Genomic DNA, 26,576 nt, shown 5'->3' on the forward strand with positions numbered 1-26,576 from the left:
GTTCTATAGTTATGACTTGTGAGAAGTTAGGAGCTACAGCACAGCTGTAAAGGCATTTGCAGATTATATCTATGTAAGGATTTCTTAGTCATAGAATACAGGAGACTGGCTGAAAGCAAGGGCAATAAACTAGCTTGCTACTATCCCAGAGCACTTGGTTTTATCAAGTTGGTAATGATGGAGATAGGAAGCCCCTTCCTTCTTCACAAGGGTCATCTCCCCAAAAGATAGCTAAAGGGGCTGGGCTAGCATCCATGCTGTTATTGGAACTTGGGTACAGGAGCCTAATTTGGTTCCACAGGGATATAAGCAGTGATAATTTGATTTCTGTACCATATACTGCCTCCCCTGTCTCTTCCTGTTTCATAAAGGCTAGCTTGCCTGCCTCATTGGTGGCAGCTGGTCATTAAGTGTGGGTGGTGGCTGATGGGATAAAGTGCCTTTTATCAAAAGAAATTCCCCTGGATGATGACTATGAAGATCCTGGCTGAGAATAGGGCCAGTGGTCTGCAATATGGCAGCTATTATCAATCTAAGATGAAGCACTAGCATCATCTTTAATGGCGAAATATTGAAAGCCTTTCCAATAAGATAAATACTAAAGTAAGGATATCCACTGCCACTATTGTTAACTTGATATAGAAAATTCATTTGTGACATCATTAAGACCAAAAAAAAAAAAGGAATTCAGGGAATAACCATGGTCAAAGAAGAAATAAAAATATTCTTTAAAAAAAATGACATTGTTTAGACCTAGAGTCAACTAAAATTTAACTGAAATAATTAACAGTTCAACTAAGTAATAAGATATAAAGTAAATCCACAAATATCATTAGCCTTTCTATGTATTACCAATGAAATTCAGCAGCAAGATACAGAAAAATCCATTCAACTTTAGAATGTAATTATATAAATAAAAAACTACAAAATATTACTTAAAAATATATAAACAAATGAATTGGAGAGCTATCTACTTAGGTTGAATAATGCCAAAATAATAAAAAAAATAAAGACTACCCAATTTATGTTATAGATTCACTCATCAGAGGGCTCTCTTATCAAAATAGAAAATATAATTGCAATATTCATCTGGAATAACTGAAGATCAAACATCTCAAGACAAATATTGGGGAAATAAAGAGAGAAATATCAGATGTCACACTCCACTACTCAACAGTAATCACTAAAACTATTTGGTAGTGGTCACATAATAGAAAAATCGTGGAATGAGTAGGTATCCAAGATCTAGAAACAAATCCAGAAACTGGAACCCAAGTTCCAGTAGCAAAATGTTAATTAAAACCCAAAATACCAACTACTGGGATAGAGACCTGTTCTTCAGCAGAATTAGCTGGTAGTAGTAGAAAAGCAGTCTGACAAAAATTAGGTTTAGACCAAGCATTATAACCTAGGTTCATGAACTTTTTTTTAAAAAATTCATAGCTGTTTCAATATAAATGAATTCTTTTGCATTTTATTTTATGCATTTAAAAATAATATTCTGAGGATTTATTGGATTGCCAAAAGAGTGGAATATGATACCAAAAAGGTTAAAAATCTCATATTAGTTATTGTAGTAAGCTCTAAATGGATGCAAAGCCTGTACATAAAAAGTCATATCATAAACAAACCAGACTCAGGGAAGGAGACACTTCTTACAACCTTGGAATAAGGAAAGAGTTTGTGACCTAATAGGATGAAAAAAGATCACAAGATAAATAGACAATTTTTAGTATGTAAAATTGAAAAGGTTTTGCACAAACAAAATTAATAAAGTTAATATCAAAATGAAAATCACTTAACTGGGGAAAAATCTTTGAAGCAAACTTTTTCTATAAATGTTTGAAATACAAGATATATAGGTAATTTGTAGAAGTATTTAACACGAACATTACACAATAAATTGTCAAAGGATAGGAATAGGTTTTTCTTTTTTTGTCTTTGTGATGACCACATATTTTAAAATCAGCCGGAGTCAGGAAGTCAGGATAAGGGAAAATACTTGATCTTTATTCTTTGCAGAGCAATCCCCGACACAAATCCAGCCAGCAGTGCCTCTGACTATCTCATTCCACCCATCAAATCCCCTATGCAATCACCTATACAGCATATCAAGCTTGCATAGAGAGTGAGCAGGGCCATTCTTTCTCCAAGCATATATTAATAGAGTATTGTCCAATTGCTAATTAGCCTCAAGTGCTTGGGACCTCAGACTCAAGAACTTCAACCCATTACATGTCTTTGTCTGTCTCTGTCTCTTTCCATCCCTTCCTTTCTACCCCTCCTGTTTCCCTCCTTTTTTTTTTAAAGAAAAAAAATCCTTTATAAAAGAGGGAAAAGCGTGTGCAAAAATATTGTAGCGGGCTTTTTTGTAGGGGTGAGGTGTAATGTCTGGACTAGCTCTCCGGAGGGCCTCAGGATCTGTCAGAGTCAGGATTAATCAAAGTTCTTGGTTATTAGGGGGAGAAGTGAAGGAGGCAGGCAAGCTGCCACAAGGATTGCCAGAGATGTATCCTTGATTCTGGAGTCTGAAGTCTCCAGACTCTCTCTTCCTCTTCCTACAGTCAAGTGCCTCTGACTTCTCTCTCCCCAACCCGCCAATCCTTGCCTATGATTTTCTCACCACCAAACATTCAGCAAGAATCATGAGGAGAGCCATTGCATTACTATGTCATCTAAATATATGTACATAGAGCTATTATCTCACATCCAATAGATAATTAGCCTTAAGTCTCTCTTGTCTGATTCAAGCACATCTTTTTAGAGTTTCAGCTCTCTACATCTCCCGCTTTCTTTTGTTTTAGAACACAGGTGGTCACACCCTCCCTGACTTCTCAGAGAGGTGAGAACCTCAAAAAGAAAAACATCAAAAAGGAGGTGATCATGTTTCCCCTGACTTCTCAGGAAGGAAGGTGAAAGAACTAAAAAGGAGATGATCACGCCCTCCCTGATTTCTTAGGAAGAGAGATGAAAAACACCAAATTCGCAGCCCTGCCTAAAACGCCAAAATATTCATTTGTAATCCTAACTGTTGTAAAATGTCTCTTCCCCACAGCTTGATAGGGATTTATTCAACTATAAAAGCACTAAAAACTCCTGTTTCACCTTCAAATGTACATCTCAAAGAGGTAGCACTAACTTCAGTTGCTATTGATCCTCCTACGCCAGGCATATAGGTGTCTGCCTTAATCTTTAGCCAGTTACTGGGCCAGTTGGCACCTCTAATGACAGTACAATCTGTACCTGTGTCTACCAAGCCTTCTAATTGTATGCCATTTATATAGATAGTGAGCATAGTTCAGTCAGCTGTAACAGCTACTGTCCAGAATATTCCTGGATTCTGTTGCTTGGAGTCAGAATCTGGGCAACTATCACCAGATTGCCTATTAGGAGTCTGTATCGATGCTACTACTTCTCCTGGTTGATAAGTCACTCATTGTCTACCTGTATTAGTGACTGGGATATTATCTACACATTCCCCAGTTTCTCACATCAGTGTATGGATGAATACTGTTTTGTAAGTACTCTCAGGAGGTGAAATGGTCAAGCCTAATGTACCTGGAGGAAAGGGATCCATAGGTTGGAGAGGAACAGATTTCACCTCTCCAGGGGGTATCTCAGTTGTCCCAGCTGCATACAATTCTATTCTTCCCAATTGTAATCCCTTTCTCCCATCAAGTTGCTTTCTGGCTGGTTGATTGTGTAATCCCCTTCTCCCATCAGGCTGCTTCCTAGCTAATTGATTATGCAATCCCTTTCTGCCATCAGATTGCTTCTTGGCTAATTGGTCATGTCTGAGTATTGAACTTCTAAAGATTCTCTGGGTGTAGTATTGGCTGCCATCATACCCCAAGTGTTTTTTGCCTTGGGCCACTCCTCCTGTTTCCCTGAATCATTCTATATTCTGATGCCCAATGGAAGCCTGTGTTGCATTTTGGACATGGGGTTTTGGGTCTTGTTCTCCCACCCTGTTGTTTCACTGTCTTTATGCCAACATTGAGCTTTCAAATGCCCTACTTTACCACATTGAAAGCATTGACGAGTCTCTGGAAGTCCCTTGCCAAAAGGGACTCTGTCTTCCCACGTTCTGATCCTGGGAAGTCTACATCATAAAAGGTATTTGTACTCACTGTGACACAGCGTCTTATGATCTCCTCTAAAGGATCATCCTTGTGTAGTCCTGGTATAATTCTTTTGCAAACTTCGTTAGCATTTTCTTTAGCAAGTAATCTTATCATAATTTCTGTAGCTGCATTTTCACCAGTAGTCCATATGGCAGCTGTCTGCAGATGTCCCATGACAAAGGGTTTATTTGGACCTTGCTCTATTTTTGTGAAGGCTTCCCCTCTATTTTGCCTTCCTGGGAGGGTGCCCCATGCTTTGATAGCAGCAGAAGCAATTTGCTTATATGCTGCTATGGGGTAATTAATCTGTACTGAAATTTCTGCATAAGAACCTACACCTGTTAGTTGGTCACAGGTAATTGGTCTATTAACTCCAGGTTGCCTATTTCGTTGAGCTTGTATTCTATAGAGTTCATCTGAACTCTATAGAGTTCAGATATTTAGAAAACCACAACAAGTTTTGTCCAGGTTCTAAGCTAGTCCTTGCTATAGATTTCTAGTCACTAGGGGTTAAAATTTCTTAAGCCAAATTCTGTAATAACATCTTAACATAAGATGATGTAGACCTGTAATGAGTGTAAGCCTTTTTCAGATCTTTGATAATTTCTAGATTAAAAGGAGTGGGTCTTCTCCTTTCTTGACCTGAAGAATTAAGCTGTTCAATCACAGGATAAATTTCTATTCTCAAATCAGCTGTATTCTGCCCTTCTTCTGTGGCTTTAAGTAGTGCTCTTTGCAATAAGTCATAGGGCAGTGGTAGTTGCTAGGAGTGGGGAGGGGTCGGTGGTATCACTGCCCTTCCCACTCCTCCTCCCTCCACCCAGGAAGGTGAAGTTGATGGGGGAGGGTCAAGAACCTGCTCGGGTGTAGACTGAGGTGAAGCTGAGCTGTAAGAGTGAGAATCACCATACCCTTTAAATTCACTCAACTATCCATGCCTTTCAGAGATTTTTTTTTTCACTACCCTTCCCCTTCTCTTCCTCTTTCTCCTCAAGCTTTCTTGTGTGGCTGTTCTCCTTAAAACTTCTTTTTTTCTATAACTTGTGGGATTCTTTAAGGCTAATTGTATTATGTTGTATATATAGAATGTTTCCTTAGAAAGTGAATCAGGACCAGTATCATTGTAATATTCACATAGTTGATCTCCTACTAATTTGCAATTATCTGCCTCTATTTCTTCTTCCTTGGAGAACCAAAGGGACATGCATTCTAATGTTTTCAAGAGTCCACCAATCTGTTCCCAAGTTAAAAGCAAATCTTGCCTCTTTATTAGTCTAAGTATGCTGTCTATAGACCTCCCTCGGGGTGGGGGTGGAGGAGAATCTTTTCCTAATATCTGCCCCATTTCACTTAGAAAATGAAAGTTACTTTTAGCCCTTAACAAAGTTCCCTGTTTGTCTATTTTAATACTCACCTTGTTTCCTGGTCACTGAGACTTCTTCACTGAAATTAAGGTCCTTAGTCCACTTTGGGATGCCAAATGTAATGTCTGGACTAGCTTCCTGGAGGGCCTCAGGATCAGTCAGAGTCAGGATTAATCAAAGTTCTTGGTCTTTAGGGAGAGAAGTGAAGGAGGCAGGCAAGCTGCCTCATGGCTTGCCATAGATGTATCCTCAACTCTGGAGTCTGGAGTCTCCAGCTTCTCTCATCCTCTTCCTGCAGCCAAGTGCCTCTGACTTCTCTCTCCCCAGCCCTCTAATCCTTGCCTATGATTTTCTCACTACCAAACATTCATCAAGCATCAATCATGAGGAGAGCCATCACATTACCATGTCATGTAAATATATGTATATGGAGCCATTATCTCACATCTAATAGATAATTAGACTTATGTGCTCTGCTGTCTAATTCAAGCACACCTTTTCAGAGTTTCAGCCCTCTACAGCAAGGAACTTGGAAAATGAATGGATGCCCATCAGTTGGGGAATGACTGAATAAGCCATTAAGTTATGGTATATGAATGTAATGGAATATTATTCTATAAGAAATGATGAGCAGGCTGATTTCAAAGAATCTGGAAAGAATGATGTGAACTGATGCTAAGTAAACTGAGCAGAATCAAGGAATCATTATACACAGCAATCAGTCAGATCAGGTTATGTGATGATAGGCTGTGATGGACTTGTCTCTGCAACAAGGAGGGGATTGAAGGTAATTCCAACAGACTTGTGATGGAAAATGCCATCCTTATCCAGAGAGGGAACTATAAAGACTGAACATAGATCAAAGCATAGTATTTTCACCTTTTTAATGTTATCTATTTGATTTTTTTTCACATTTCTTCCTTTTGATCTGATTTTTCTCTTCCACAGCATGATGAATATGGAAATATTTTTAGAAGAATTGAACATGTTTTGCTGTCTTGGGAAAGGAGTAAGGGAGGGAAAGGGAGAAGAATTTTGAAAACAAGATTTTGCAAAGTGAATGTTGAAAACTATGTTTTTATATATTAGGAAAAATAAAATACTATTAAAATCTTAAGAAAAAAAGAAAAATATTTGTGATCTGCATTCAGGCTCTACCAGTTCTTTCTCTGGAGGTGGACAGTGTCTTTCATCATAAGTCCTACAGAAGTGTCTTGAATTATTGTATTACAAAAAATAGCTAAGTTATTCATATAAGATCCTACATTGCTGTTATTGTGTACAATGTTCTCCTGGTTCTACTCATTTCACTTTGTATCAGTTCATGTCAGTCTTTCCATGTTTTCTGACAGCATTCTGTTCATCATTCCTTAAAACACAATAGTATGGGGCAGTTAGATGGTGCAGTGGATAGAGCACCAGCCTTGAAGTCAGGAGGACCCTGAGTTTAAATCTGGCTTCAGATACTTAACACTTCCTAGCTGTGTGACCCTAGGCAAGTCACTTAACCCCAATTGCCTCAGCAAAAAGCAAAAAAAAAAAAAAAAAAAAAAACCAATAGTATTCCATCAGTCGTAGACAACAACTTGTTCAGCCATCCACCAGTTGATTCCCTCAATTTCCGATTCTTTGCCATCACACACACACAAAAAAGCTGCTGTAAATATTTTTGTACACATAAGATCCTTTTTCTTTTTTTTAATCTCTTTGTGGTATAGATCTAGAAGTGGTATTGCTTGGTCAAAGACTGTGTATGGTTTTGTGGCTCATCCCAATGAACTATACCTGCATAGTTCCAACTTGTTTTCCAAAATGGCTGGATCTGTATACAATTTCATGAGATTTAATTTTCCCGCATTCCTTCAACATTTGTCATTTTTCTTTTCTGTCATTATTAACTAGTTCACCATGTGTGAGATAGTATCTAATAGTTGTTTTAATTTGCATTTCTCTTTTCAGTAGTGATTTAGAGCATTTTTTCTATATGACTGAAAATTTTGTCTGTTCCTGTTCTCTGAAAAAATGGCTTTTATTTTTATAAATTTGACTCAGTGTTATGTGTTTGGGAAATTAAGTCTTTATCATAGAAACTCACTGTGAAAAAACATTTTCCCATAGTTCGTATTTTAATAATTACTAACTATGTATTTCCCTCCATTCTATTTTCTAGCTATTTATATTATTATTTCTCTTCTTTTACCATGTCCATTCTCAAAATGTTTTGACTTTTACCTCCCCAAACTGCCCTCCCTTCTATTGGCTCTGCCCCCCCTTATCCTTTTCACTTCCTACTTTTCTGTGTGTTTACATTTCTATTCCCAACTGGGTGTGTGTATTAATAAGGAATTAATTTTTTTTTTTTTTTGCTGAGGCAAATGGGGTTAAGTGACTTGCCCAGGATCACACAGCTAGGAAGTGTTAAGTAGAATAATTATTTCTTAAAGGAAGAGTTAATTTCTTAATAAAATCAAATTATGAATAACTATATTAAAATGATCCAAATTACTGTGAATAAAAGAAATGTATGTTAAAACAAATTTGATGCTCCATCTCATATTCACTCATTTGGGAAATATGAGAAAAGGGTGAAAAGGCAGTTGTTGGAGGGCATGGAGGAAGACAGGTGCACTAATGCACTGTTAAGTGTGGTTGTCAATTTGTTCATCTTTTCTGGAAAGCAATTTGGAATGATACTTAAAAAGCAACTAAATTGTGCAGTCTTTGACACTACCACTAGACCTGTAGTCTTTTTGTTGTTAAGTCATTTCAATTGTGTACCATTCTTTTGTGATCCCATTTGGAATTTTCTTGGCAAAGATCTTGGAGGAGTTTGCCCTTTCCTTCTCCAGCTCATTTTATGGGTGAGGAATCTGAGACAATCAGGGTTAAGTGACTTATCCTTAGATAAGTGCCAGAGCTTCTAAATGTCTGAGGTCATATTTGAACTCAAGTCTTAATGATTTGGTGCTTTATCCACTATGTCACCTAGCTGCCCTGATCTGTCCTTAAGAGAAGCAAAAAAGAAGGTAAAGATACTCATGTATAGAAAACTATTTGTAGCAGCACTTTATGTTGTAACAAAGAACTGTAATCAGGTTGTGTCTTTCATACAGAGAATGGCTAAATAAATTATGTTATATGAATATAATGGAGTATTATTACAGTATAAGAAATAACAAAAGGGGTGGATTCAGAGAAGCCTGTGAAGACTTCTATAAGCAGAACCAGAATCACAATTACTAGAGACTATAACTTTGTGAAGAAAAAAAACAGCTTTCAAAAATCTAAGAACTATGATTAGTACAGTGATTCATTAATCCTAAAAGACTGGTGATCAATTATATTTCCCATCTCTTCTCACAGAAGTAATGCAGAATGAAATAAATATGTTAAGACATATCCAGTGTACCAGTTTGCTTCACATATTCTTTTTAATTTTTTGCTATAGTGATTGACTTTTTTATTTATTTTTGGAGGAAGAATTAGGAATGATAGTGGAAGAGTAGTGATAATATCAAAAATGAAGATAATAAATACAAGGACATCAATAAATCTCTTTTAAAAAGAATGGAAGAAAAAGCACAAATAGGGTAGTGAAGTATTATATATTATAAAATTCTAATTTCGTAATTTATTAAGCACTTGCCACACTCAGGGTTTGACACAAGGCTTGCTTGCATTTTAACCTCTTCACCAGGAAGAGATTGGCAACTGCTGTACCCAGTAACAGATCACCTATTCTCTGCCTGTCCTTGGTTTCACTCCCTCCCCAGACTTTCCTTCTGTTTGTTAGCCCTAGCTCCTCCTTTACTTTCTACACTTCTCCCAGGTATCTTCTCTCATCCCCCATTATTTCTCCAGATTTGAATGACTGCTTCCCTGACCCATGTCATAATGGAGGCCATTGCATTGACTTACTGAATGATTTCTACTGTGAATGCAGAGATGGTTGGAAGGGCAAGACCTGCCACTCACGTAAGTTTAGTTTTCTTAACCCTCTGCCTTCTTGTTCCTTATTCTCCCTCCTTGATCACCTGCTAAATCCCAGAGTTTAGAAGATGAACTTTGACAAGAACGTGTAAACTGAGATCATTTCAGAGGTAGATAATATAGAACGTTAGATTGTGGATATAGCCCTTCCAGAGCCAGGGGTCCAGGCCAGAACTATAGAAGTAAATGGAAATTGGGAATAAAAACTGACATTTATTTGATATTTCTTTGGAGCCATGTAGACATGGATATCTAGAGACGGATAGATTGTGCCCTATTCTCTTTGCCTCTGGGGAAGGTGAGAAAGCTGAAATGTGGTTCTTCTAACTTCTGAGACCAGAGAAAGTTTGATTCCTGCCAATTGTTTGTCTGTACTGTGGCCATAGTGTCTCTTTAAAATTCACAGACATGATATATCAATTGCATCAAACATTTATATCTCTGAATTCGCTGACTCATCTGTTCTCACATTAGATCTTCCTTCTTCTATTTGTGCATCTGGTCCCTGACCTGAATCTTAAAGCAGCAGTCTTTAATCTTCCTAGAGCAGACCTGAAAATTTCTCTTCCATGAACCACCCTTAACTAGTTTGAAATCGTATGGAATTAAGACACATCACAAATCAGCTCTGTCAGTTTTTTTTTACTCTTAAGCTTTTCTGTTTTCCACAGTGTGTGGTATGCTTCCTTCACTCAGGGATTCATTTTACCCTGGGCATAATTAACATCATAGGACATATGAAGCCCTGACCTCAGGAACAGAAGAGAGGAAATATGGGACCAGTGGCAAGGAGAGGCTCCAACAGACTTCAGTGACCCTCCCACCCAATTGTCACTAGAAGGCTAGACATATTGCCTCACTTTTATAACCACCTCAGAATTTCTTTGCTCTTAAGGAAAACTGGATGAGAGAATGTGAATGGCTCTGTGCAGCCTGGATCCTATTTTAATAATCAAATATGGATTAGAAGACTCTCCCACTAATCTAGAGAATAATAGCAGGAGAAACTCCAGGATTTCCCTATAGGTCCCAGACCAGCTTGGCAACTCTCTGATGGCATGGCAATGCTGAGCATCTATTATTTGTTCTTAGGTGAATACCAGTGTGATGCCAACACATGCAGCAACGGTGGCACGTGCTATGACAGTGGAGACACTTTCCGATGCATATGTCCCCCAGAATGGAAGGGCAGCACTTGTAATACAGGTACCTGGACCTGGTAGGATGGGGGAGCCACACCTTTGTGGGGCACGTTATAGGAAGGTAGAAGGCTTGGCTTTGAGACCTTAATTATTAGAATTATAGAATTTAGAACTAGTATAGAGTGTAGAGATTAAATTCAACTCTTATTTTGTAGAGGAGGAACCCGAACCCCATAGCCCATAGGAAGAAAGGGACTTTGCCAAAACCAGAATTGAAATCCACATCTCTTAACTCCTTATCCATTGTTCTTTCTTTCTTTCTTTCTTTCTTTTTTTTTTTTTTTTTGAGTTTCCTGACCTGCGATTTCATTGACCTAAAAGCATCTTCAACTGATGCAAACTAACAAAATTTCCAGACCTTAGAATCTGAAAATTTTCTTATGCTCTGAAAGGTTGAGTTACCTGGACAGTGACATGTCCATTATATGCCAGAGGAAAGACTTGGACCTAGGTCTTGATTCCAAGGTTGCTCTGTGCCATTGCCATATTGCCTCTTTGCCTTCCATATCACCATCCTCACTCTCTGCCCATCTCCATATCTTTGTGTATCTTTGGGGAAGACCTTTGCCTTTTCAGAGCCTTGTGTAATTCATCTGATACCATAGGAGCGTATAGGTAGGAAATTAAATCCAGTCTGTATTCTGATACACTACCTCCTACTCTGTCTTTCTAAACCCAGTGCCTCTTTCAGAGCCCTGTTCAAAAAAATCCCATTTGCTTTAAAAAGCCTTCCTGGATCACTCTGGATTATACTGATCTCTCCTTTGACTGAGAATCAGTCAGTCTGAACCATAAAGTAGTGGTCTGAACTGCTAGTGATTCAAAGTTTAATGATATCCTCCTGCCTTTTTCCTTGTTTTTTGTTTTGTTTGGTGTGTGTGTGTGTGTGTGTGTGTGTGTGTGTGTGTGTGTGTGTGTGTGAGAGAGAGAGAGAGAGAGAGAGAGAGAGAGAGAGAGAGAGAGAGAGAGAGAGAGAGATTGAGAGAATTGGTTCTAGAAGCACAAACTTGCAGATTTAAAAGGAACAGAAGAAATCTAGCTATCATTAGAACTGTGAGTTCTCTCCTGGACATCTTATCATTAATGGATCCTACTAAAAGGATTAATGGATCCTTATCACTATCCTTAGATGGATTCTCCATTTCTCTGGGATAACAACTCCCAGTTTCTAAATGTTCTCATGACAGGATTTCCCTATCCAAAATGTGAGCCCAAGAACCAGGTGGTTTTTGAAGCAGTATAGCATGGTGGATGGAGAATTGGAGTTGGAGTAGGAGATCCACATCCCATCCCAGATGTTTCAACCTAGTTGAACCCATGGGCCTGTCACTTAACCTATTAAAATTTGTTTCCTCCTCCATAAAAAGGAAAAAAATAAGATTTGTATTACCTGCTTCACAGGATGATTGTGGGGAAGTTGCTTTTGTTTCTTGCTTGTCTTCCCATCTCTGCCACAGTTGATCAGGGGCCAAGTCAGGGGACTATATACAATGTGTTAATGGATTGTTTTAAGTCATAGCAGAGAACCTGCTTAGAATATTTAGAACTAGAAAGGGACCTTAGAATTTAAAAACTGGGGGAAAATGTTAAATGATAATTTTATTATCTATTTAAAAGAAATAGTAAATTGTACATAATAGATTGGAGGCTTCAAGTATAATTTTTTTAAAGAATTCTACCATATTATGGAAATGCTTGTTTTATTTCATACATCAAAAATAAAATAATTTTTAAAAAATTATCAGCAAGATTGTGTGATGACTATGATAGATTTAGCCCTTCTCTATAGACTTGGGATAGAAAATGCCATCCACATCTAGAGAAAGAATTATGAAAATAATTACAGATCAAAGAATGCTGTTTTTACTTTTTATTTTCCTCATAGTTTTTCCCTTTAGTTTGGATTTTTCTTTCACAGCATGACTAATATATTTAAAAATAATATATTTAAAATGATTGTACTTGTATAAAAATAAAGATTATCTGTTCCAACTCTGATTTTTATAAATGGGGAAATTGAAACTAAGCCATTGGTAGCCAAGTTTGGGATATAGAGTATTGTGACTGGCTCCTAACTTCCTCTACAGATTAATATATCAAAACATTACCTCTGTCCATATCTCATCATTTTTTCATCACATTTCCGAAGTGATGATGTCTAGTTTCTGCTGCTTGAAAATGACAAGGTAGAAAGAAAAATGGATTTGGAGCCAAGACCTAATTTGGAATCCTACATGTTATTGTGTGATCTTGAACAGGTCTCTTGATTTCTCTCAGACTTAGTTCCTTTATCTGTAAAATGGGCTAATGACCTCTAAGCTTCCTTTCAATTCTAGATTCTTTGATCCCTTGTGACAGGAATAAAATGTGACAGGACTGGGCAGATCAGATCAGGTAGGTGTGAGGACTGGTGGCCTTCTTTTTAGGAAACTAAAATGTTTCTTCCCTCATAGCCCGGAATAGCAGCTGTCTCCTGAACCCATGCATGAATGGTGGCACATGTGTGGGCAGTGGTGATTCCTTTTCCTGCATCTGTAAAGATGGTTGGGAAGGCCGCACATGCACCCAAAGTAAGTCTAGACCTTTTTTCCGTGTATCTTTCCTATATCTTCTTTCTCCACATCCACTGAACCACTTTGGTCCCTATGCTGAATAGGGGAAGGAAACAGACAATACATTTAAGGACAAAACCTAACTCTGGCTGCATTGAACTTTGATTTTTTTTTTCCCACCCTCACATTACAAAGAATTTTGGAATCTGGTTGCATGAGGTCAGAGAAGGCTCCGAGAACTCCCAATACTGTCTTAATCTCCTTTCCAGGGAGGGCACCATGAATATTGGTTGTAGGGAATTAGTAGAGTAAAATAAACAGTGGGCCAATGCAGATAACAAAGACGATTACATATTATTGTTGCTGTTCAGTTACTTTTAGTCCCAGCCAACTTTCTTAGCCCTTTTTTGGTATTTTCTTAGAAAAGGTACTGGAATAGTTTGCCATTTACTTCTCCATTTTCATTTTTAGATGAGGAAACTGAGTCAAACAGGCAGAAAGATCTGTACCTTTCCTAAATTTGAAGATGGAAAGGTGATGCCTCTGGAGGGTGGTCTGAGATCCGCCTTATCCATCTGTATATACTTTTTTTTCCTTTTCTTTTAAATAGTATTTTATTTTTCCCAAAACATGTAAAGATAGTTTTAAACAATGATTTTTGTAAAACTTTTGTGTTCTAAATTTTCCTCTCTCCCTCCCTTATTTCCCTCCTCCCCAAAATAGCAAGCAATTTGATATAGGTTAAATACATGCGTGAATATGCTTTTTATTACCCCTCTAACCTCTAGTAGCGAAGTCAAGAAGCAGCCATTCATTTTAGATTTATGCTGATTTCTCACCTATTTTCTCACAACCAACAGGTTGACTCTATTTCTTTGCTTGGGTTATTCTTCAGTTCAGGTGCTAAATGCTAATGTAATATTCCTGGAATACAGTTCCCAGCCCCAGGAATAATGAAAATCCATTCTGTGGACTTGTACAGGTTGCTTTCCACTTAATGGAAAGGATCACAGATCGACCTTAGTACCTGAACAAGAATGCTTTCTACTGTACATTCCAGCATCTACCTGAAGATCTCTATTAAGAAGAATCTCATTTCTACTCCAGGCACTCCGTCTCATTTTTAGATAGTCTTGATTTTCAGGAAGTTTTTCCTCATGTTCACCAAGTACCATAGTAGAGTATTGGGGCTTCTTCCCTACTTGCCAAATGAGACTTTAGGACTCTTGGCAAAGACTCTTAGTTTCTTGAGGAGGGTAGGAACTCCCTAATTTTGGGGGTCTCCAGTGCTGCACACAGATCTTTGACTGTTCTGTTTTATAGCTTGAGCTCCCTCACCATTAAAAAACCAGTCCCTCACAGTTTCTCTCTTTTTTTCTCAGATACAAATGACTGCAACCCTCACCCATGGTGAGTATCCCTGGGTTAGCCTATGGGGAGTTGGATCTTTAGGGAAAGTGTATCTACCACTAACAGGTAAAGGGAATAGCCCAGAGTCATTAGTCAAAAGCCCTCTTTGAGTAAGGGTTTCCCCAGAAGAGCTAAGGTCCTCTACTCACAAGGGGAAGTATGTGCTCAATTAACACAGCCTTAATTAGAAAGAATGCTAACATTGTGAAGGGAAGTATCTAAGAATGAACAACATTGAAAGAACAATGAATGGAGGCTAGAAATTTGCAAATGAAGGACAGTTTAAGGTAGAACTAATGGTTTCTACTGTAGTTTGATGCTTATGGAGGTTGGGGGTGTTTTGCAGCTACAATGGAGGCATCTGTGTTGATGGAGTGAATTGGTTTCGTTGTAATTGTGCCCCGGGGTTTGCTGGTCCTGATTGCAGAATCAGTGAGTACAAGGATATAAACAGGGTGTGTGGGGATGTTGGCCTTTGGGGAGTGAGGGGGATGGCATGTCTGAGTCTGAGATATCAGGCAGAAAAAGACTCTCTGCTTGAATAGGCTGTCCCCCCTCTTTAAGCTTTAATTTCTTTGTCCTGGTAATGTTAACATCCTTTTCAGGTATTGTATCATAGGTTTTTGACAAATTTAGTTCCTCCCCACCACCCCCTCTCCCAGTCCTTGAAAAGGGCAAAGAGTTCACTGTTAGAAAAAGTAGGGACCTAGGCTTTATGACCTAACTAGGATATCACTTTCTAGATCTTGTTTTATTCCTCTAAAAAATAATAAGATTTTGCTGAATGATCTCCAAATATTCTAGCAGGACAAATACCTCTATGCTTGTTTCCCTCAACCTGTCCATAGTAACCAGTCTTCCCATTTATGCCTTGTTTTATGGTTAACAAAACAATTTCACTGGATTCACACATCAGCCCCAGTGGACTGGCAAGGCAGTGATTGTTATTATTTCATTATTACAGATGAGGAAACAGATTCAGAGTAGAAATGCCTCAGCCAAAAGTCACAACCACTTAGAAATGATGATCCCAGACTTTTATTTATAGGCCAAGACTTAGTGAATTACAGCATGCTAGAATTAGAAGGGACTGAAGAACTAACTTTTATTTTACACATAAGAGAGAAAAGTCATGTCCCAGGTTGCATCATAAATTAATGAAAGACTAGGACTAAAGCTCTGGTGATATAGCCATAAGAACACAGGATTTGGAGTCCAGAGACCTAGGTTATACTCTCCTATAATATGCACAGGTTTTGTGATCTTAGGCATAGATTTCTCTGTGAGCCTGTTTTCCTTTTCTTCTAAATGAGAAAGTTGTATCAAATGATCTCTCTGTGATACCGCCTTTCTTTATACTGCCTCTCACAGCTCCGGGCATTTTCACTGGCAATTCCCCATGCCTTGAACATTCTCCCTCTTTATTTGTTTTCTAACCACCCTGTTATCTTTCAAGTTCCACCTAAAATCTCACCTTGAGAAAATCTTTGTTCATTCCCCTTAATTTTAATGCCTCCCTCTCTATTCATATTTTCCAACTTATCCTGACTATATCTTGCTTATATTGTTTTCATGTCTCTCCTATTAGATTGTGAGATCTTGGAGAATAGTATTGCCTTTTTCCTTTCTTTGCATTCTATATTGTGCCTGGCATATAGCCGGAATTTAATACATCTTTTTTGACTTACTATTAGCTCCCTTTATTAACTAAGCTAATGATTTGTGATCCTGATTCCCAGTTGTCTTTACGCTACACCTTAAACATCCTGGTGGATCTGATTAAGAATGGTTGTACAGGCACATAGGTATTAGGAGCTGTGGTCTGGTTTCCATCTGTACACAGGCCTCCATACAAACCACTCATTTGCAGCAAGCTTCCCCTTCTTCCCTTGGTTGGGGCAGCAGTCACACAAGTGCCTCCTCAATGTCTTTCCTTGTTGGCCTTGGCCATGGGCTGGGCTCATGGGCCCAAGTATTCTTGGGGGTAGAGATCCTGATTCCCCTGCTAAGTGTGGAAGGTACAAGGCCAGATGAAAAAGGGAAAGACTCAGGCAGGTTTTGCATTATTAAAATTATACTGACAAGACCTGCCAACTGTGTTTTCAAAACCTTTCTCCCACTGTATCCAGAAAACCCAAAAGAGATCCTTAGATAAAATCCAACTCTTGTTTCCTCTTACTCCTTATTGTCCTATGGCAGAGCCCAGTGCTTCTGATTACTTGTTGGAGGCTCTTCACTATAAAGGAGTATGAGAAGAGAAGGCCTCTGGCCTCAGGTCTCAGAACTCTGCTGCTTCTTGTTCTAGGATGAGAATCAGATCTTCCCACATTAATCCCCACTTTGTCCTTGGGAAATGGCTGCTGCCAAGTCACTGCCATGATTTCCCTTGATGCTAACCTTCATTCTGTCTCACTTTACCTCAGGTTGGACAGTTGTTCCTATGGGTAAGTCAATGCATCCATCTGACTTTCAGTTTCACCTCTGAAATGAGCATCATACTTCTACTACGTAACCATCTCCCTCTGCCTCACCCATTGTCCTCCAGGATTGTTTTGAGAAAAGTGCTTTGTAAACTTTAGAAATGAGAATTGTTCTATTTGTCATGCAGACATTGATGAGTGCCAATCCTCCCCATGTGCATATGGGGCAACATGTGTGGACGAAATAAATGGGTACCAATGCATCTGCCCTCCTGGGAGAGCTGGGCAAAGATGCCAGGAAGGTAAGCACTGGGATTACAAAGCCAGGGATTGATAGCTCTGGAGACCAAGAGACTTTGGTGTTTGAGACTGAGAGGGGCAGACTTCCTTTCCCATAAGCCTTCTTGTCCTATAATTTTGCTGACCTCTGACCTTTTCAGTGACATTTTTTAACAGACATTTTGGTTGAACATAAACATTTAACATTTGTTTGCCTCCCTTCTCAGTGATCAGATTTGGGAAATCTTGCTGGTCACAGGGCATGCCATTTCCACATGGCAGCAAATGGACCGAGGAGTGCAACACATGTCACTGCATGGATGGTCGCATTGAATGCAGCACAGTAAGGAGGGGCCCTGGGTGGGTACCAGATTTTATGCCTGTATTCCTGCATAAAATCATAGGCTGAGAACCTAGCTCTGGGGTCACCTAGTCCATCTACATGAGGAAACGAAGGCACAGAGAATGTTAGTTGTCCAGGATTAAACCAGTAAATTAGTGATAGGTCTGGAACTGGACCCTCAGCCTCTTTACTTCTAATACTAGTCTCTTTTTGCCATTCCTTGCTAGGTTCTGAAGTGGGCTTATAAAACACCCACACAATAGGTTACATACAGATATGGAGGCTTTCTTAGAAAGTATCTAGGCTCATCCCCTTGAGACCCAGAACAGGGAAGGAAGGGGCTTATAAATAACAGAATCAGTACTCAAAACCAAATACTCTGATGCAAAATCTAGGACACCTTCTCTACTATACTTCATGGGTTCGAACAGAAAGAAAAGGAGGTTAGAGAAGGGCAGGTCTCTTAGATTGCTAGAGAAATGAAATTCTTAACTCAGCTAGTAATTATGATTAGAAACTCCTCTCTGTACCTAGAGCTCTAATGTCTTGCCATGAAATAAATGTAAAGCCAGAGTATTTGGCCAGAAACTTATCAAGGGCATAGTATTCACTATAATGCTTGAATGAGAATTTTGACCATGAAAATGGTACTGGTATTATTAATACTACTATTACCACCACCACTAGTGTCTACAAAGAGCTTCAAGATTTGAAAAGTTTTTTCCCTATAATACTTCATTTAACCCTCACAATAACCCTGTGAGGTGAATACAGGGCTAAAATAAATCTATCTTCATGTGTGGAGTCCAGCAGGTTTGGAAGATTGTTCTTATATTTGCATGTTAGGATATAGAAAAGTATCCAGACTCAATCTTTCTAGGCCTTGGTATCATCATTAGTAAAATGAGGTTATGGCCTCTTCTATTTCTAAATCCCATTATAATGATTCCTAAGCTGTAGCCCCTTAATTTAAACATTTTTGTTCCATTAGATCTCACCAACACAATAGGGGTGATCTCTAAAAAAAGACCTGGGGATTATTTTAACCACTGTTGAAGACACCAGTACTGATATATGTGTGTGTGTGTGTGTCTGTCTGTCTTTGTGTTTCTTCCTTCAGGTATGGTGTGGGAGAAAGCCCTGTCTGTTACCCAAACATCCAGACTACACAGAAAATCAGTGTCCACGTGGTCAAGACTGCCTGGAGAGAGCCTACCCCAAATGCCTTCAGCCTCCTTGTGCAGCTTGGGGGGAATGCAGTCCAGTGGAGCCCCTTGTCCCAAGCACTCCCTGCCAGCCTAATTCTGGACACCTGGGGAATAACTGTGCCAAGATCACACTTATCTTTAACCGGGACAAGATACCCCAGGTAAGGACACCCTACCCTCCTAGAACTGATTCAGTTTTGAGTAGCCCTTGGGCATAGGCAGCTAGAGTCCATTTCAGTTTCATCATTCCTGACTGGAATACTTCCAATATTAGACAGTTCATTATCTTAGGTGACAGTGCTTTCAATTTTATTTTATTTTATTTATTTAAAACTTAAATACAAAATAGAAAAAGAAAAACATTGTCATGCACATAATAGCAACTTCCCATTTTAGATAGACTAGTTGTTAAATTCTTCCTTACATTAAACTGAAATCTGCTTCTCTATACCACCCATTGCTCCTAATTCTATTCTATGAGCTCAAATAGAACAAACTTAATCTTTCTTTCCTTGGAATGGCCTTCTGAGATTTAAAGAGATCCATTAAACCTTAATCTCCACTCCTTCCTGGACACAAATTGGCTGATATAATTTATCTCATACTTCTACTTTTCTATCAGTCAGGTTATGAATAGGTAGGATTACATGTATTACCATTTACCCTTTAGCTTTTGGAGCCTCCTGTTTTCAATGTTTTACTAATAGTGCCCCAAGAATATGTGAGATCTTAGCAAGAGAAAAGACTGGCTTTATTTTCTTAGTACTTAGTAAGGGTTTGGTTTTGTTACTTTTTTTTTTCTTTTGAGAATTTGTTCTAAGATTTGGGAAATGAATGAAACGGCCAACTTAACATTTTCCATTTTACTACTTTTTTAATATTAGAAAAATGATAATAGCTCCCATTTCTATGGTACTTGAATTTTTACCGAGTCCATTTCTTAAAACTGCATAAAAAGTCTGGATACAAGGGTTATTGTCCTCACTTTACATATATTCATATATTCATATATTCAGAAACCAGAATTTGCATTGAGGTCTTCTTCTAAAACAGTTCTCTTTCCTCTATACTCCACTATACTCACTTGTGTGATTTGCTTTCTCATTGTTTCTGTCTCTTCATATGTATATCCCTGACACATTTTTATGGTACATAATTACAAAATTCTTTTATGTCTAGTATTACATAAGATCCTCACAATAATGGGAGAAAATTTGGGGGAAAGGAAGAAATGATTTTGAAGATGAGAAAATTTAGTAGTGAGTAATATATCCCAGAACACAGAATCCCAACTAATTAGATTGGATTTCATTAATATAAGGTTTAGAACCATGAGCCCTGATGCTGAGTTGATATACCCTTTGTTCTCTATGGAACAAGGATTTGCTGAATCCATTAGAATGTAAACATGATTGTAAAAAAAAATGTTTTACAAACTTCTTCCTGGCATCTTAGAAATGCTCATGTCATCTCATACAGAGTGATTATTTAGAAGCAGAAATCCACGTTGTTTATGCATGTTATAAAATTTATAATGATTCACTCACATCAATTCATTAAATCAAGACCTCTGTCCATAGCAATATATTAAGCCACTAACTTCCCTATTTAACACAGGATGAGACTTTTAAAAAACTTTAAAAAAAAAAAACATAGCATATATACCCTTTGTATTATTGTTTGTTTGCATTTTTGTTTTTCTTCTCAGAGTTTTTTACTTTCTAGATCCCATTTTTCTTGTGTATCAAGATAACTGTATAAATATGTGTACATATATTGTATTTAACATATACTTTAACATATTTAACATGTATTGGACTACCTGCCATCTGGGGAGGGGGCAAAAGTTGGAACAGAAGGTTTTGCAAGGGTCGATGTTGAAAAATTACCCATGCATATGTTTTGTCAATAAAAAGCTATTATTAAAAAAAAAAAAAAAAAAGCAGTGTGTTCCCAGGCTTTCTGATAAAGTCCTCATTTCTAAAATATATAGAGAACTGACTCAAATTTATAATAATACAAGTCATTTCCCAGTTGATAAATGAATAAAGGACATCCATAATCATGTGAAAGAATGTTCTATCTCTCTGTTGATTAGAGAAATACAAATTAAAACAACTCTGAGGTGTAACGTCTTATATCTATTAAATTGGCTAAGATGACAGGAAAAGATAATGATAAATGTTGGAGAGGATGTGGGAAAACTGGGACACTAACACATTGTTGGTGGAGTTGTGAATTGAAAGGGTATCAAACTGTGCCTACCCTTTCTAGCAATGCCATTACTAGATCTGTATCCCAAAGAAATCATAAAAGAGAAAAAAGGACTCACATGTCCAAAAATGTTTGTAGCAGCTGTTTTTGTGATAGCAAAAAGTTGGAAAATGAATGAATGTCCCATTGATTGGGGGATGGTTGAACAAATTTTAGTATATGAAAATAATGAAAAAATGTAAGAAATGATAATCAGACTGATTTTAGAAAAGCATGGAAAGATTTACATGAACTGATACTATAACTATACTAAGTGAAACAAGCAGAACTAGAGAACATTGTACACAGCAACGAGAAGTTTGATGTTCAACTATGGGAGACTTGACTCTTTTCAGTAATTCAGTGATCCAAGGCAGTTCCAATAAACTTTGAATGAAAAATCCCACTCACATCCTGAGATATAACTATGGATATGAGATATAACTGAATGCAGATTGCAGCATACTATTTTCACTTTTTTTTTCCTTCTGGTTTTTCCTTTTTGTTCTGATTTTACCCTCCCAATATAATTCCTGTGGAAATATATAAAAATGAATATACATCTATAACTAAAAACTTTTTTTAAAAAAAGCAGTCTGTCATTCAGACTGTCATTTAGACCTTGCTAAAAATCTTACCTAACTAGTCTTAAATAGTGAGATTTTGCTAATGGAACAAGAATTTGCTGAATCCATTAGAATGTAAACATGATTGTAAAGAAATGTTTTACAAACTTCTTCCTGGCATTTTAGAAATGTTCATATCATCTCATACAGATTGATTATTTAGAAACAGAAATTCACGTTGTTTATGCCTGTTATAAAATTTATGATTGATTCACTCACATCAGTTCATTAAATCATTAAATCAGGACCTCTGTAAATAGCAATGTATTAAGCCACTAACTTCCCTATTTAGAACAATGTGGAACACGGTTGCTAAGTGTGGAAGTCTGTATAAACACCCCTGTTTTTCCTGAAAAGGACTAGATGGAGAAAAAAGCATTTAGGTGCCAATCAACTGCATTAAGGAAGGAATGTTAGAGGTCATCAGGGGTAACTCTCATTTTGAAGAAGAAACTGACCCTCCTCCTGTCTAACCCCCATCCCCAAATAAGGGAAGTTGTTCACCTGAAGTGACACAGTCTGAAAAAAGACACAGAATGTAGTTCTGTGTCTCTATTACTGCCTCTCCTGGCCTTATTGACAAGTAATTTATGATCACTTGAGAGTGAGATTCCCAACAATAATGTTTAGATTTTGCATCTATTTCCCTACCTTCTCCATCCTAGGCTTTGCATAGTTAGAGAAGGGAAAAGATATATGTGTGGCTGTGGGTTCCTGGGGACCATTTTACAATCTAGTCCATTAGTTGAATGAGACTCTTTCTCTCTTCTAACTTTTACTCCTATCTTTCTGACCCCAGGGCACCACAGTGGGAGCCATTTGCGCAGGGATCCGCTACCTACCAGCTACACGAGCAGCAGCTCAGGAGGGCCTATTGGTTCTGCTGTGTGACCTGTCAGCCTCTACAGAGAATGCTGTGGAAGTTGCCATTGTGAGTTTTCTAGGATCTGCAGGGAGGGGAAAATGCATAAACAGCTGGAGCTAACATTAAGGACACCTTTCCCTCCCAAATTTGACTTGTTTGGCTTGACTTTGGAGCTATCTATTCTCTTGGATCATAGCATCCTGAAGCAGCCATCGAGCTTATCTATCTGGAATTCAGTAAGCATACAGGGTGTATGGGATAAGAAGATGAAATCAGTGTTCTTATGTATTTATTCAACAAATATTTAAGTACTGGCTATACTTGATGCTATAAAAGATACAAAGTTTAGGGTAGCTAGGTGGCACAGTGGATAGAGCACCAGCCCTGAAATCAGGAGGACTTGATTCAAATCTGGTCTCAGACACTTAACACTTTCTGGTTGTGTGACCCTGGGCAAGTCACTTAACCCCAATTGCCTCAGGAAAAAAAAAAAGATAAAGGGAAAGAGATACAAAGTTTAGATAAGACATGTTGCTTCTCAGGGAGTTTATAGTCTTGAAGGGAAATAAGATATTTGTAAACATTAGTATGTTTAAAGTGGAATAAAGTACAGTAAAAGGTCTTGAGAAAAATCATTATCAGTGGGGATTAGGGAAGGCTACTGAAGAAGGAAACATTTAAATATGACTGTAAAAGATGGGTAGGAATTCAATGCATGAATATTAAATTTTGTATGTAGAATAGTATTAACTTAGAGGTGAGAAAATACAGGTTGTTTTTAGGTAAATAAAAGTATATAATTTTGGCTCAAGTTTAAGATCATAGAAATATAGGCCATCTGGGCAGCTAGGTGGCGCAGTGGATAGAGCACTAGCCCTGAAGTCAGGAAGATCTGAGTTCAAATTTGACCTCAGATACTTAATATTTCCTAGCTGTGTGACCCTAGGCAAGTCACTTAACCCAAATGCCTCAGGGGAAAAAAATATAGGCCATCTAATATAACATCACTTTATAGATGATAAATCTATGGCTTATAGAGAGTGTCACTTATCTAAGTCTCTCATTTTTAAGTGGGAGAGTTAAAATTTCAACTCGGATTCTTTGATTCTAAGTCCAGTGACTATCTACTACATTTTGCCAACTCTTCAGAATGTGAGGATACAAATAAAACAAAAGCAAGCTTGAAAGACAGGATAATGCCAGTAGAGTGCCATGAATCCCTTGTAAAGGAATATGATCATTGGAAGCCACTAAAGATCTTGGAGGCAGAGGACTACTGTGAGCAGATCTCTGTATAAGGAAAATTGGTCTGAGAGTGACAATGATTTTGAGGTCAGAGAGAGTGAAGCTAAGAGATCCTGTTAGGAAGTTATTACAGTAGTCTAGTTAGATGGTAATGGGGGTCAATACAAGGCCAGAAACAGTAGGAATAAAGAGCAGGCTTTGAATGTGAAAGATTTTTCTGGAGGTGGAATTCAAGTAGCTGAGCATGAGAGATAGAGTTTTAACACAAGATATCATGCAAGTAGTGGTGCCACAATGATATCAAAACAACACTGACTTGGAATTGATTTAAATACCTGGTTCTTCAAGTTATGGCCACTCACACTCTCACACAGGACTAAGCCCTGAAAGTGAAGACTTCAAATACTATATGAAATAGCTCTTTTATATCTGGAAGCATCAAAACTAGCCTTCCCTTCCATAAGAGGTGGGACAAATCAGTCATGCTGGTGACCTCTAGCAATTCTCATTTTCTAGGGGAGAAAAAAGATACTAGATCTCAAAGAAAATATTTTGAAGATAGGTAGATTTAGATTAATAACAATTGCCTCAGGATCTTATGGGAATGACCCAACTGTTATGGTCAGCCAAAGCTTTGTACAAGACTTTTGATGCAGTTATAAAGTTATAAAACTGTTAGTTATAAAAAGAATGATCAAGCAGCAAGTCCTTCCCTTGTACATCTACTCTTTGTTTTGGAGCAATAAAGATATTAGCTCATGGCAGTAAAGATCTTTATGGCTTGAATGGGCCACCAGAATCATATTCTTAGTGTTGGAAGATTGACATCCTCACTATATCCCACAGTCCTTTAGCCCACCCCGAGATGAGCCAGATAACATCCTCATCCAGAATGCTGCAAATACCATCGTCAGCGCTATAACTAAGCCAGAGAATAGCACGGTGTTACTTGCTGTGACCGAGGTCAAAGTGGAGACTGTTGTAATGGGGAACTCCTCTACAGGTGAGTCTGGTTGGGAATGGACAAATTACTTCTGGACACCCATTCTTCTTACATTTAGTAATCTGTCTCACATGGGAATAGTCCTTTGGATCCCTGTGAGATAATGTAACAATTAGATTACCTTAGGAAGAACCTCAGGCTCACCAGGAATTCTTTTTTTTTTTTTTTTCTTTCTTTCTTTCTTTCTTTTTTTTTTTTTTTAAGCAGCTTCATCTTCCCCTGAATCTTGAAGATCTTTCAGGTTAAAAGGCTTTTTAGAGAACTGCTGAGAGATAGGAAACAATCATAGAATGTGAAAGTTAGAAGGGATGATGAGAATCCCAGGTTTTTTCTTGCTTGAAAATTTCAAGTGAAGGAGAACCTACTACTATATCCCTAGTCAACCCATTTTAATTTTGAATAGCTTTACCTATTAGGAAGTTTTTCTTTACACTGAGTCTAAGTATGCTGCTTTTCAACTTTGTTATTTGTAATTTGATTGCTTTGAAGCCAACTCTAGTTCCTTCTCTGTATGAAAGCCCTTCAAATATTTGAAGATAACTGTCATCCAAAACACATATTCTTTTCTCCATGATATAAATATTCATCTCTTTCAGATTGTTCTCATATGGTATGATTTGAGACCATTACCATCCTGGTCATCCCTTTCTGGAATTTATTTAGCTTCTCAATGTCTTTCCTAAAACATGGCACCTAGAACTAAAAAAATTCTTCCAGATATGGTCTGGATCCATGTATAGATATCTTCATTGTCTCTTACTAAAGTATTCTAAAGACAATATTTTTTTTTACTTCCATATCACACTCTTGAGTCATATTGAACAATAAAATTCCCAAATCCTTTTCCAATAAACTGCTAAGAACTACCAGTTCTTTTATCTGCTTTTTGTGGGGAAGGATAGCTGATAAGAAAAAGGGGAGAGAAAATTCAGAGGGCCAGAAACAGATGAACCATACAGCAGAATTTTGGATGGTAGCTCCCATTATGTAATACCAGGCCAGACTCCTTTTTTGCTTTTTGTTTATGTCTGAGTGAACGGTATTATACTCTTAGAACAATATTGTTTCCATTTTTTCCTTAGTTTACCTTCCCCCAAATGTTGTTCAGCAGGCTTCTTCTATTTAGCTTCTGAATTTCCTTATAAAATATATCTTCCTAAAGTACAGTGTGACTTCTTTCCCTTCTCATTTCTGTTTTTTTTTTTTTTTTTTTTCTGTTCTGTATCTTTGGAATAAGACATGCCTTTCCAAAACTATATTCTGGTCATGAATATAATCCCATTAAGTCTGAAAGATATCTCCTCTGATTGAATTTGCATCCTTTCTTTAAAGACTCTTTTTCATATCACCTATTACCTGTACTTTATGCATTTTTGTACATATATACTTAAGGCCATAAATTTTCTCATTGGCTCCTTTCTTGCTCTTTGTGAATTACTGGGCTCTCAACCAATACTCTTCTGTGTCATAGTTCTTCTTTATGGTATATAATTTAGTAGACCATTTTCTTCTCTTGCCCAATAGTTTAATGTCCTCTGGATTAGATTTATAAAACTCCAAATAAATATTTTTGTAGTGTTCTCTTCTTTTCTAAAATACAATCATTCTCTGGGTGCAGATTTCTTGGAGAGGTTTTCTGGAGGCAGCCTTAGTTTCAGTTCTGAGTAATAATCACCTCAAATGCAGCTAGCT

The 26,576-nt window shown here is 37.8% G+C and overlaps 1 protein-coding gene across 2 annotated transcripts in view; it reads left to right on the forward strand.

Moving 5' to 3' along the window:
• The window catches only part of JAG2 (jagged canonical Notch ligand 2), a 145,591-nt gene that overhangs the window by 113,929 nt on the left and 5,086 nt on the right, over nt 1–26,576 (forward strand). For both annotated transcript variants that reach the window (XM_003756444.4, XM_023503467.2), the window contains 10 exons: nt 9,350–9,463; nt 10,571–10,684; nt 13,134–13,250; nt 14,615–14,642; nt 14,989–15,074; nt 17,251–17,364; nt 17,569–17,684; nt 18,805–19,053; nt 22,571–22,702; nt 24,728–24,884. In XM_003756444.4, coding sequence (XP_003756492.2) covers nt 9,350–9,463; nt 10,571–10,684; nt 13,134–13,250; nt 14,615–14,642; nt 14,989–15,074; nt 17,251–17,364; nt 17,569–17,684; nt 18,805–19,053; nt 22,571–22,702; nt 24,728–24,884 — 1,227 coding nt within the window. The remainder of the gene's footprint in view (nt 1–9,349; nt 9,464–10,570; nt 10,685–13,133; nt 13,251–14,614; nt 14,643–14,988; nt 15,075–17,250; nt 17,365–17,568; nt 17,685–18,804; nt 19,054–22,570; nt 22,703–24,727; nt 24,885–26,576) is intronic.

The sequence above is a fragment of the Sarcophilus harrisii genome, chromosome 2 (assembly GCF_902635505.1).
Source record: "Sarcophilus harrisii chromosome 2, mSarHar1.11, whole genome shotgun sequence".
Lineage (NCBI taxonomy): Eukaryota > Metazoa > Chordata > Mammalia > Dasyuromorphia > Dasyuridae > Sarcophilus > Sarcophilus harrisii.